We start from the raw sequence: 13,974 nt of genomic DNA on the forward strand, positions 1-13,974 counted from the left end.
TTTAATTTAACGCCCTTAATTGATTACACAGTCGATATCAATTAACATTTCTTTTAGAATAAATGAATAAACAATACAAAAAGTAAAAATTAAGGTAACAGATGGCTGAAATTGAAAAAGTCAAACAATAAACGCGATATCATTGGTCGAGAGCTTGATTAATCTATGATATTCACTATGGATTTGCGAAAAAATTGCGTTTTGAACGTCAACGAACCGGAATGTTATCGGAATTTTGGAAGTATAATTAAAGTGGAAATAAATGGTTAAGTGCAACAGTGTTGTATTATAAATAAAGATATATTAATCATAAACTCTTAGTAGTGCACAATGTAGCTGAGTTATTAGCGTATCTCATCAAATACGTAAATCTAAGGTTTGTTTATCTTTTATCCTACTTCCATAGGCTATAGTAAAAATTGAACATTGCCAGTGTAAAAAAATAAAACAACAAGAAAATATTACTATTTATTTTCGATATCAAATTGTCGATTATTAAAAACTAGAAAATGTCAAAAGTACACGTAACTATATATTACAAACATATAATTAAAAGCTTATATTAAACTTATAAATAAATCACGCTAAGCTTGTTTATTTTAAATCGATACAGACATTTGCATTGCTCATATCATAATTACACATATTCTTAGTAGGTAATCCCTTTGATTTTGTACATATTTCTGATATAAAAAGCGGGGACGTCATGGAGCTCCGGAACCGAAATCGGATATCCGAAATAAATATATGTCCTATTTATAATATATAATTGTATTTAACCGACATAACTTTTTATTTCAATTATTGAAAAAGACTACTGAGTGGCTTGGCCGTTTAATATCGTTATTTAAAATGACGATACAAAAGTGCTTATAAAAGCCTACTCGATTAAAGTATATTATTTTGATTTTGATTTTTGATTTTGAGTTATTTTCGCATTTATAATATTGGTATAGATTGAATTTTTAGTTTTAACTTTGTATTAATAAATGTTTTCTGAATAAACTTATCGCTATCGTTATGTCTTGTAATGTCGTTATATCGAACTGAGAATCGGTGGCAGCCAACTTTAGAGTGGGGTCGGATCCATAGACCAGCCAAGGCATCAAATCCACACCCCTTCTCCCCTAACAAAAGACTTCTAAGAATCGACGCAGCACGAACACGCCTCCGCACACATGCACCTCCCGCCTCACCGCGGCCGGTGGTTCCGCAGATGGCGGAGCGCGCACCGGGCGGCGGTCCCCTTCGCGATCCGGTAGTTCCTGCCGATGCCCTTGAAGGCCCCCCGACCGAACACCTCCACGCACACGCGCACGCGCCGCCCGTCCGCGAGGCGCTCCGGCTTGCTGCAACGGAAATAGTTTCTCTTGTAGTGTAGTATTATGGGTGACGATGACAGCGAGGACGCGTTGGGAGTATCGGTGAGGAGGACAAAGAGCGAATACCAAGTAGATTTTTGATTTCAACCAGAAAATGGCGATGCGTAGTGGAGACAATCCCTCACAGGGCCGGCGTTAATCATCTAGGCGCCCCGGGCTGGATATACATTTGGCGCGTCTATGTATTCGACAAGGTTTGGACTGGACCGCAAGGACCCGGCTGGTTCAAGGGCCGTCTTCGTCTCTATCGAGACCTGACTCTACAGATATACGTAGAGCACAGTATTAAGGGTATACAGCACGCGAGACAGGAGACTCTAGACCCGGTTCTCTATATGCAAGTGTTGCTACACCTGTGGGCCGAGATTGAACCAATAATCTCAAGTTAAGGTTTAAGAATTTATATTTATTAATATTTTTTTAGCTAATATAATAAGCGACTGGGCCCTCTGCAGCGACGTGACAAGTTAAAAAAACAGTCATTACTACCCTGTGAAAACGGAATACGATAAAAAGTAGTTACCCGAACTTGGCGGTGTCGGGCTCGGCCTCCAGCAGCTCGCGCACGGGCGACTTGGGCGCCGCCGCGCTGAACGCGTCCAGCTCCGCGCCCAGCAGCGCGCCCGCTGAGCGCCACACCGCGCTCAGAGACAGCCCTGCGCGCACACACACGTCACACGCGTCCCACGCGGACACGTGCCGACCACAGACGTGACACGCGCGTCTCACGCGGACATTAGCCGCTCACGCACACATACGTCAAACGCGTATCACACGGACACGAGCCGGCCGCGCACGTGCGTGGCGCACACGGCCACATGCCAGCCACAGACCATCAGAGATCGATGGTTAAGTTAACAATATACTACACCGAGCGACCGAGCTTTCTTAAAACTTGACCATATTTGTAAGTATATATGGGTTTAGGTTAGGATAGCTCATATTCTATCAGCTAACCTAACCTACACCGTTGGTTACCTGGAAGAGATCGCTATGTAGCGATAAGGTCGCCAATAATGTACGCGTCTTTTGTTAAGGCTGGATCTATGTTGTATTTATTTATTTTCTCTGTGTGTTGCACAATAAAGTATATAAAGTAAGTAATATACCGAACCAATCGTATGAATCGATCGTTTGATTCGGTATCCTCTAGGGAAGTGACTCACCACTACACAGCGTTAAGTGAGCAAAACAGTCCTCAAATCGATTTATTTTGTCGTTTGTTGAGTAAACGACACGCTGATTACGAGGCAATACAACTCACCAGAGTCTAAGAATATGGCGCCCGCGACGGACTCGAACAAGTCGCCGAGCGCCTTCGGGACCTCGACATCTTCAGCTTGTTCCATTTCGTCTTCTTGTATCAGATAATGCTGAAAGTTTAATTTAAAACATTATTTATTTACTACAAGACCCAATGGCAAATCTACCCAATCACTACCGCCTATAAACAGCGGCACTAAACAAATTTAAACCAACCCTCGCATCGGCTATACGTCATCAAGTTTGTTATACTTCAGCACCAATGCGTGGCACACGTAATATCCTATGTCTAGTGGAGAGATATAGCTACAGAACCAAATTCCCTGGCCTCAAACACCAAGTCGAACCGATAAAAAGCTCAATACATACATACATTAGCAGCCTGTAAATTTCCCACTGCTGGACTAAGGCCTCCCTTGAGAAGGTTTGGAGCATATTCCACCACACTTGAATGAAAATTCACTTATGGCAAAGTATTCTAACAAATGTTACTGTGAGGTCCCAAAACTACATAAATAGTAACGCATATAAGAGCCGAGATGGCCCAGTGGTTAGAACGCGTGCATCTTAACCGATGATTTCCGAGTTCAAATCCAGGCAAGCACCACTGAATTTTCATGTGCTTAATTTGTGTTTATAATTTATCTCGCGCTCGGCGGTGAAGGAAAGCATCGTGAGGAAACCTGCATGTGTCTAATTTCAACGAAATTCTGCCGCATGTGTATTCCACCGACCCACATTGGAGCAGCGTGTTGGAATATACTCCACACCTTCTCCTCAAGGGAGAAGAGGACTTAGCCCAGCAGTGGAATTTACAGGCTGCTAATGTAATGTAACGCATAAATAATTACCTCCTCGCTGATCGAGTGACCATTCTCCTCCTGTATCTTGACATACTTCGTGAGGACTTCGTTCAAACCAGGCGACATATGTCTGAAGTACCTGAAAGAATATTACCGGTTTAAGATTATTTTCATATCGAATAACTCTTCAATTATACAGAACTAGTCGTCCACCTTAGGTTCACTTGCGTTGTAGTTTTTTCGTCATAAAAATAGTAGCCTGTGTCCTTCCTTGGAGTTCCATCTTGCTTTATACTAAACTTCATCTAAATCGGTTGAGTGGATTAGCCGTAAAGTGGTAACAGACAGACATACAGAGTTATTTTCGTATTTATACTAATGATATATATAGTACGTACTTGTGGAACCCGTGTCGGGCGGCCAGCGTGGCGAAGATGGTGTTGTTGACGAGCGCCGAGCGCAGGTCGGTCAGCGCGCCCGGGGAGTGCCGGCGTGGGTCCTCGAACAGGTGCCGCGTGATCAGGTAGTCTGGGGGGGGGGTAAGGTTGTATAAATACTATCACTTGGGTCATCATTTCAATTGGTTTTGGTCTAATGGTCAGCTGGACTATGGACTCGGATGTTCCAAGTTCGATTTCCAATTTGGGTCAGTAAGTCATTGGTTTTGCTGTTAAGTAATTCGTATTATTACCAAATTTCGTAACTCAGAAGTATTACTATATAACTTGTACAGAGCCCGGCCAAGTAGAATATATAAAAGTATAATTTATAAACCCATTTATTATTATGGTAATTTGTATCATACTGATTTATCAGGCTCGAAGGACCAACAAAAATACAACACTAATTCAAACGAAAAACTATATGAAACCATCGAGATCTTACCAAGTATAGCGTCTCCGAGGAACTCCAATCTCTGATAGCAGTCCGTGAGCCGGTTCCGCTGGTGGGACGCGTGCGTTAGAGCTTGGAGTAGGAGGGATCGATCCCGAAAACGGTACTGTAACGTCCTCTCCAGTGCGTCGTAACCTTACCAAACGATACAATCAATATTAATTTACGTTTAAACCAACAAATAAAAGATCAAATTACTTAAACTAAAATTTTAGTATTTTATTACTAACAGTATTTAAAACGGGATATTTACTATGTTTTTTATTTTTATTTGTTGGAGCTCGATATTTCGACATTATCTACGAATGTCTTGTTCACGAGACTGACGTTTGCGGGTAGATGTTGACGGCATTAGAAGTGTCCATATCGGACTACCTCCTTTCTCGTACGTTTGCTGCGTAAACACTGGTTACCACTACCACTGTCACTTTCACCCTTACTATATGTTTTATTTGCACTCGAAACTAATGCCACTTCTAATGCCGTCAACATCTACCCGCAAACGTCAGTCTCGTGAACAAGACATTCGTAGATAATGTCGAAATATCGAGCTCCAACAAATAAAATTAAAAAAATTTGTAAATATCCCGTTTTAAATACTGTTAGTAATAAAAATAACCATGTTAATTTAAAATCTTATTTAGTAGTTTTAGTTTCTAATTTTTATTAAATTTTTACTGTTATGTATATCATTGTTAATAGCATGCCGTGGTGTCATAATTGAAGGGTCACACGACTTGTAAACCTTACGTTGAATAATTTTAAGAATAAGTATTTAGTATATTTTTTTCAATCAATCCTAATAAAAGAAAAATCGTACCAAGACAATGCAATCATAGGAAACTTTATTCGACAACTTAGTTATAATAAATAGGCTATTTGACTGCTTTTTATATTATTTAGTAGAGGTTAAGGAACCCAGTAAAAGTAGTCTTTTTTAATTCTAGTACATATTTGCTGAAAAATATCAAAATAAAAATTCCATATTTAAAATACTTAAATAGCGCGCGAAAACGCTACTTCGGCAATATGGCGCTGCAATGGGGTCGGTGACGTATTCTATACACATAAAGTAGGCAAACGAGGTTAATAAGCAAGTGACGTCATCATAAGCCCGACCAATCGGGAGCGTTTTGTGTCACGTGACAAACGTTTGAAAAAATTTTTGAATTAAAGAAATTATAATTTTCAACTTTCGTTAGTAAATAACTATTTCTAAGCTCATAATTTATACCGATTACAATAATTGACACTTTATTTTTCGAATTTCGTTCGGGTTATAGATTCTAACGAATTGCCTAGAGAATCGGATAGTACCCTTTTTCAAGAATTAAAGTACTGACTATTCCAACCACACGAGTAGAGATAGACAAACACTCCTGCTTCGATTGGTAATAGATGTGTCAGTTAAACACCATTAAATTATTATTGAACAGTCGGGACTGGCAGCGAGGAAGTCACGTTCCAAATTTCTTATTTCGACCGAACGAAGTCGGGACGGGTCGGCTCACCTGAAAGCATCTGTTCCAATTCTCCTTCAGGGTCCTCGATGTACCGCAACAGGGGGGAGGGAGGTGCCTTCAGCTCACCGAATATTGGCTGGAACGATAAACAGGTGATCAGTTAATTTTGATGACGATCACTCCAAACTAAATATCTCAAATCTTAACCATAGAACTGATACACCATCACAATAGTATTTTTGTCAAGACGAGCAACTGTGATCACATGTGATCACCACCCATAGCCTTTGCGTTGTAAATATTAACCATTACATCACAAACTCGCGACCAACCTGGGATACTATGTTGTCCCTTGTGCCTGAAGTTACACCCACACAACCTTCAAACCGCACCACAACTTTTATTTATTTAATTGAAGAACATACGGCCGTTGATAAACAAAAATAACAAATACTTAATAACTATTAGGCCACTAACAGTTCTCATATGTAACATTAAAGAGACTGAGATTAGGAAAATAAAAGAAAAAAAAACGTAGAAAAAAGACAAAAACATAAAATAATAACAATAACAATAATACAAAACAATACAAACAATATAAAAATAAATGTCTGTAATAAAAAAGCCAGTGAGACCACAAGTTAAAAAGTTCAAAATAACTATGCAAACATATCTGTCATGTATCGCTTAACATTAGTAAATATTGCGTAATATAAATGGCGATAATAATGTAACCTGCAGCCATTTGTTGTCGGCAGTCCGATAGGGTCGCAGCGCCCCAACGGGTCGCCCGCCCCACCCCCACTCGGGCTCCGGCGAGCGTGACTCGGGACTGTCTTCGTCGTCCGACCCCGACGAACACGAAGTCCGACGTTTCTTAAAACATATGAGAAAAAATTAAGAACAGAATGACTTCTTCATCATCCCAAAATATTGATGCGTCAATTGTCTCCTTTGAGGTTATTGGTCTTCGTGAGATTCTGGTGTATGGTCTGAGACCAGTAGTGGGATGTTACCAGGCCGTTGCTATAGTAAAAACATTTTCTCTATTTCCCTTTTTTTTAAGTTTATAGAATACAAGCTGTGCCCGCTACTTCGTGCGCGTTGTGTAAATTTAAGTTATTTGGATATTGTAGCGTGATTTTATTTTTATTCTATATATCATTCTAAAATAAAAGTAGCATCCGCTATCTACCAGTGAAAACCCCGTCGAAATCGGTTCAGCCGTTCCAGAGATTAGCCGGAACAAACAGACACAGACAAAAGTTGTAAAAAAAATATATTTTGGTATATGTACCGTGTATACATACATATGCATTTAGTAAAAATGGGTTATTTTATGTATATGTATAGATGTATAGATTATCCGACTTACAGGCGACGACTTGTCGTCAACTTCTTTCTCCCTCGCTCTGACCACATACGGATGGTCGTCAGCCAACGGTAAGTCGTGTCGCGGCAGCACCCGTATACCCAACCAGGACATGAATAGTAAGGCGCCTCGAGGTCCGCACTCCAACAAGTACGCCCCTATCAGGGCCTCAACGCAATCCGCTATTGATTTATCTATAAAATTACAGACTAAAAATACTTTAAAAATATTATTTATTTATTTTATTAAAATACTTTATTGACCACCACAAAGTCAATGGGACAAAAGGCGGACTTAATGCCTGAAGGCATTCTCTGCCGGTCAAACAGAAAACCAAAAAGGCGGTAATTAAAAATGAATTAACAATATATAACAATATATGCACATGGTCATATAAAACTACATAAAAAAACATATACATAACATATATAGTATCTAAAAAATAATTATTGATCTATACTGTCTATAGTAAAAACATATATAATATTATTATAGATTAAAACTTAAAAAAAAACAAATATTTAATCCACAAAATAAACTAGGCAATAAGCTATTTTAGTTGTAATTTATACTATAACAGTACTTGGTGGTAGGGCTCTGTGCAATCACATTTGGGTAAGCAATGTTTAGTATTGCTGTTTTCCAGTTAGAAGGTTAAGTGAGCCAGTGAGTACAGGCTGCCTACCTATTATAAAACATAAATATAACTAAACATTACCTGGTATACTATGTTGTGTGATAAGATTATACGGTATGAAGCAACCCGTGCTGTCCACCGGCGCTTCCGCGTGACACGCCTTCGAATCACCCTGTATATAAAATTCATGTTCAGTATTTCTTTGTCAACCATTCTCGATGGCCCAGTGGTTACAGTACGTGTTATTTGACCGATGATTCTGGGTATTTCAAGTACTTTTAAACACTTACCGTTATGGTGGGCTGCAGGGTCGGCGGTGGCTTGTGGCAGGGTGGCAACCAGTTGTCATGGGGTTCGAACTTCGATGCTATCATCCTAGCGCCGAGGCGTTTGTTGCGACCGAGTCTGTAGAGATTTAAGTTCGACACCTGTTATAGAAAAAAAAAAAAAAAATTATCAATTGACTCTCAATGGACAGTTACTTCTGAGTATATGTCTGTTCTAGCTGAACCTGCGGCTTTGTTAACGTTGAATTCTGTTTGTGACGAAAATCCTTCATTACATCCTTATACATAAAATTATACTATCGCCCCCAAGCAAAAGCATGAAAAAAAGTTGCCTATATCAGTCCTTGGGGTTCAAGCATGTTTACCCGTCAGAATCAATTCATTCGTTTAAATTTGCTATATCATATAAATAAAATATTATTATAGTAGATTAAAAAAACCTCTTAAGTTTCTTTCGTCAGTTTCCGAAATCTGAGAGGTTTTTCCAAAGCGGTGGTTGATTTTGGACATTAGTATCGAAGACCAACATCAATAACTAAGAGCAATGCGTCTCTTAATGGTAGAAAACGAGAACCGAACCTGTTTACTCCTCATGTGAGACAACTTCCCCTCGTGCACGGCCGGATGCGCGCAGTACAAGTACGCTGTTATCGCGAACTTCAGGAAGCTGTCACCGATCGTCTCGAGCCGCTCCAGGTTGATACCATCGTTTGCGTTCGACATCGTTAAAGCCTGTAAAAAATATATTCGTGGATTTTATTTGGGATGGCTTCGCTCGCGTGTGAGGTGGGGGGGGGGATTATATGTCAGGTATTAGATAGGTGTTTATTTAGATATAATAGTTAGGCGGAATAGCAAATGTTTGATAGTGGTGGTGACCACTTGTCACCAGCATTTCTACCAATAAAAAGAGACGAAACTCCGAGCAATTCCCGAGTCTTGAGTCTCGGGTGTAAATACAAGGGGCTCCCTTTGCAATGCGGGTCAACGCTCACCTTCACTGCTCGTGTTGCACTCCCTGTCTAGCCAAATACGGTAGGAACCTCTTAGCACAGCTTTGGATATTCTAACATAGAATTTACTACAGATCTCGAGAGGCCAAGGTCTCTTAGAAGGTCATAAAGATTTTGCTGCTAAACCTCTCGCTGGCACTTCCACGATAATAAACTAACTTTAAGCGTTAGAAGTCGGAACTGTTGGGATTTAACTAAAAAAGATCTTCAGACTTACCTGTAAGATAACACTAGGACTCGGACCGGGGTGTCCCTCTAAATTCGGCTGATAGTCAAAGTCGAACTCCTTGCCATTTTGACCTTTACTGTCCATGTAGTAAGGCTTATAATCATTTTTATCCGACCACGTATTTACGATCCTCTCATATTTCTCTTTAGAATCGAAACCGACGTTTGCAATTTTCTCATTAACGTAATCAGGCGAGTCTATATTTATGTCCTTCATAGAGAAACAGTTTAGTTTTTTAATTTCGTCTTTCGACAGTTTACTTTTTAAATTTGCTAATAGAACTCTTTTACTTCTCTCGATCGATTCCAGTGTTATTTGTCCGTTGTCTAAATCTATTTCATCACCGTAGGGAAATATCTCGTCTAAAATTTCCCTTTTAGATATTTTTACAGCGTTATTTTTACCAATTTCAGTTTTATCCTTTATATCTTTTATCTTATCTATTAACTTGTCGTTATCTTTGCGTTCTATATTATCGTTGTTCAATGAATTCGTTTCCACGTTTGTCATATCATCAGCAAGTGTTGTCATCGTTTCCGTTTTTGTTTCATCTGTTGCATTTCCGTTTTCATTGGCATTGGCATTTCCTATGTCTTTAGTAATATTTAAATTTGAATACATTTGTTCCGTGACATTGTCTATATCTTTTGATTGCTTCGTTACCGCTTTTAGTATCATTGCATCGTCTGCGTCATTGTTATGTCCATCGAGTATAACTTTAGAATTGTCTTTGGTAACTTTATTTATGTTGTTACTTGTTTCGTTTAAATCAATATCGTTTACATTTTCAATAATTTCATCAAAATTATCTAACTTATTGTTATATACATTTTTCTTATCTAAAACATCTATTCTGTCTTTAGTAGATTTGTTCTCGTCATCAACGTTAATACTTTGCTTATCTCTGTGCGCTAGTGGTGTATTTTTATCGATATCTCTACACGTTTCTGGTAAGAGCTCTTTTATCTTTTGGTCCTTGCCTATTAAAAGACCATTATCTTTGATTTCTTGCTCATGCTTCGCGACAGACTCGCGGAATTTTTTCACGTACTGTAATATTAAAATTATTTGTTATTTTAAACACATTGTAGTATTGAAGTAATGTTATATATACTATTACTGGCCAAATATTAGAAAATAGGTTATAGAGAACGTCTACTTAACGACGAAATAATCTCTGATTGCAATCTCATGATTTTATAAAACCAGTACAGTACACTGTTATTCTATTAAGGGTCGTTTGATGTCCTACGAGCACGTGTATAGTGCGCACGCACCTGCGGGGGGGCGGCGCCGGCCCGCAGCGCGCGGCGCGCCCGCGCGAGGTCGCGCCGGTCGTCGCGCCGGTCGGGCGGCGGCGCGGGCGCCAGCGGCCGCCGGCGCTCCAGGTCGACGGCCTCCGCCTCGTGCGCCGTCTTGTACTCTATCCGCACCCCCATCGCCGCTGACAGGAGTGCTGCTTTGGGTATAAGGCAGTCCGTTATTAACTTCCCATACTTCCGAGACAATTACTATTATGTTCAACTTTTTATTATTGTAGGCATGGTCCATTCTAAAGACAGGAGCAGTCTTAAGAATTGACCATACCTCAGTCAGTCAAATTCGACGAAATTGCTAGATAGTATTTAAGTCGAAGAGTGTTTCTCTATAAAGATATATTAGTCGAAAACTGTTAGTAATACACTATATAGCTGAGCTATTAGTAAATCACTTGGAATATGCATATCTGAGATTTGTTATTAGCCAATAATAATAATGTTCGTTTTTCTATACTTTCTCGGAACCAATCAGGACGTACCGTTTGAATTTCTACTGCTGCAGAATCCACTAGTATCTGTGTCGTCATCGCTTCCGTCGGTCAAGTCAGAGTCGTCTGTGTCGAAATCGCTGAAATCAAAATGCATTATATTATGATTAAAATAAGTATTTCATAATCTTAATATTACAGCAATCAGATCAACTTTTACCACAATGAACAGGTGTGGGGTGGGGAGGCGAGGGGGGCGAACGGGCGAATAGGAGGTGTTTGATGAACAGATGTGTCACATTAAATGTGGTACTTGTAAAATTTAAGCAAAATAACATCTTCTATTCGCCCCCTCCCCACACACACACACACACACTAAAAGTACAAATTCCTCTACTTATTATTCCAATCACCAAACCAAAATAAGTGTACAAAGATCAATCTCTGAAATCCACACCAACAAAATTTGAGTATCGTCCGCGAGCATCGACGCGAGTTTGCCGATGACGCGTCGCCGCTAGCGACGGACCGCTCTCAAAACGGAGCCCATACCCACGCAGAGTATACAATACTTTCGACGTGTAACAAAAATATACTACCGAATGTCTTACAACGTTCACAGTTTTTCAGTGGACAATACAAACCGCTATATCCCTGCGTTTTAAATCTGTAATATCTTCGAAAATATTCATTTAAATTACACGCTGTAAAGGGTCATATTGATCTATATTAAATGCACAATGTATTTAAGGTAACTTAATTCGGTAAGGATTAATGCTGTATTGCTTAAAATTGTAAAAAGTAAAGGATAAAAAATGATTCTTGTGGGCTATCCCTAAGAGATAGACATATACCATCTCGGACATTTTTAAAGTGTACAGTACTGTAGTACATTATTTTTATCAAAATGTGTTCATTTACGACCTCCTCTAAAATTATCAGTGTTTCTCTACTATATTGTGAACGTATATATAAACCTTCCTATTAAAATAAACCGCATCAAAACCCGTTGTGTGATTGTAAATATCTAAGCATACATACGGACAGACAGCGGTAATAAATTTTATTTTATACTATGTAATTATTTAAAATTATTTTTTGTAATTGTTTTAATTCACACGGGATTTTAAATTAAAACGTCTTAAATCAATTCTGTAAGGTTTTCTAATAATTATCCTAAATTTAAATTAGCTTTACCGGGTAAATGATTTTTTTTATCAACTGGGCACACTGGTGGCCGCTCGGCGGGGCGCGGCATTAAAAATGGCGGTTGGTTACCAAGCGCGGGAAGCGTGCGGACATTTTGAAGTTACCGAATTATATTTCAAGAAATATAGTTCTTGTCGGCTTAACATTTGAGTTTAATTATAACCTTCGTCGACACGTGCAGTTATAAGTTACAAAGGGGATTTATTTTTACAATTCCTTTGTGTCTGTTTTTTAATACATAATATTATTTCCGACCGGAAGTCCCACGACGAGCCTCGTTTTACGTTTTATATAATTTAAGATCTACCTGGACAAGTAGGAGCAGTCGCTGTCCGCCATTGAGAAGGTCCGACTCGGGTTGTAGTGACTGATCTTAGGTTTTTCTATTGGATCAGACCAATTCGCCCCACCTGTGAAATATATTAAAGGATTTCGTTGTATATGAACATCAGACTCGAAGGTGTGATGATGACGAATCTAATATTCACCAGACGATGATGTGCAGAACGTTAGGTTTGGTGGCAGCGGTTCCATGAACTCGTCGAATTCCGATCTTTGTGGTATCGAAGATGCCATGTCGTTGCTCCAAGTCCCGATCTCGAAACCCTGAAAATAATACACCAGCACGCTTTCATCGTATAATCTACTCAGGCTTAGACGCACCTCCCCCCACCACCGCCTTACAATTGAGGAGGGAATAGCTGAGGGATACAAAAGAAATATGACAATAAGGATTGATTCGTAATTTTACAAAACTATATGAAGTAGAGCTACCTCCGGTTCGGAATGTAGACTCAACAGAGAATACTCTCTTCCAACATTTCAAGCACAGGACGTGCCTTTGGTGTACATATCTAATCTTTATTTATTCTTTTTTTTTGTACCTTATTAGCATTAGCAAAAAATGCTAATAGATATGTACACCAAAGGCACGTCCTGTGCTTGAAAATTTTTTTTGTACCTGAATATCTTTATTACCGGGCAGCATCGCAATTCAATTTTGAGTTTTTTAAATTTAGAATTTTTGTGGAGAAAAAAATTCACCAAAACAACGTAAACGACTTACACTCTCAGCATCTTCTTTTTCTTGTAGTATATCATTAATGGTCTTTTCTTTCACACCTTCCTTTTCCTCTACTTGGTCTTCTGTCTCTTTCTCGCGTTCCTTATCTTCGATTGTTCTGTGGAATCGTTATAAAGTTTATACTTCGTTTAACACACAAGCAAATCACAAACATATACCCTTATACGTAAACACACACACGTTCACACAGCTACATACATGTATTTATACACGCACACGAATGTACATTAATTACTAGCCGTCTGCACTTGACCAGTGTCGATGTAATATACGAGGTTCGAACTTATATGATCTACCCTTAGGAAGGGCCATGAAGTTGGCTATGATTCGTTTGAGTATTTTACGATTACCCCACCCGGTGGCACTGTAGACCAATGTGACCAACAGCACTATATCGATAGTAGATCAATAAAACACACACCCACACACGTAATACGCACATACGTACGCCAACGAATATGCACGCATACACACATGTGAAGAAATTAAATGATAATGAAGTAACTTATTTAGTTATTTTATTTTTTATTTATTTATTAGGTTCTGTATAAACAACACAATTAGGTATATACATATATTATGGTATGTACA

General features: G+C 39.1%; 1 protein-coding gene across 2 annotated transcripts in view; it reads right to left on the reverse strand.

Annotated features, from left to right (window-relative positions):
• Positions 1-455: 455 nt before the first annotated feature.
• LOC125075334 (endoribonuclease Dcr-1-like) overlaps positions 456-13,974 on the reverse strand; it is a 35,313-nt gene continuing 21,794 nt past the window's right edge. The window contains exons 25-42 of one of the 2 annotated variants that reach the window (XM_047687059.1): positions 13,366-13,480; positions 12,788-12,905; positions 12,607-12,709; positions 11,142-11,230; positions 10,621-10,799; positions 9,332-10,393; positions 8,681-8,833; positions 8,105-8,242; positions 7,896-7,986; positions 7,181-7,371; positions 6,541-6,681; positions 5,854-5,941; positions 4,334-4,477; positions 3,847-3,976; positions 3,497-3,587; positions 2,647-2,755; positions 1,906-2,038; positions 456-1,349 (exon numbers count right to left, since the gene is read on the reverse strand). In XM_047687059.1, coding sequence (XP_047543015.1) covers positions 1,193-1,349; positions 1,906-2,038; positions 2,647-2,755; positions 3,497-3,587; positions 3,847-3,976; positions 4,334-4,477; positions 5,854-5,941; positions 6,541-6,681; positions 7,181-7,371; positions 7,896-7,986; positions 8,105-8,242; positions 8,681-8,833; positions 9,332-10,393; positions 10,621-10,799; positions 11,142-11,230; positions 12,607-12,709; positions 12,788-12,905; positions 13,366-13,480 — 3,232 coding nt within the window. In that variant the 3' untranslated portion in view covers positions 456-1,192. Of the gene's footprint in view, positions 1,350-1,905; positions 2,039-2,646; positions 2,756-3,496; positions 3,588-3,846; positions 3,977-4,333; positions 4,478-5,853; positions 5,942-6,540; positions 6,682-7,180; positions 7,372-7,895; positions 7,987-8,104; positions 8,243-8,680; positions 8,834-9,331; positions 10,394-10,620; positions 10,803-11,141; positions 11,231-12,606; positions 12,710-12,787; positions 12,906-13,365; positions 13,481-13,974 lie in introns of both variants that reach the window. The other variant, XM_047687057.1, reaches the window with a different exon arrangement.

The sequence above is a fragment of the Vanessa atalanta genome, chromosome 30 (assembly GCF_905147765.1).
Source record: "Vanessa atalanta chromosome 30, ilVanAtal1.2, whole genome shotgun sequence".
Lineage (NCBI taxonomy): Eukaryota > Metazoa > Arthropoda > Insecta > Lepidoptera > Nymphalidae > Vanessa > Vanessa atalanta.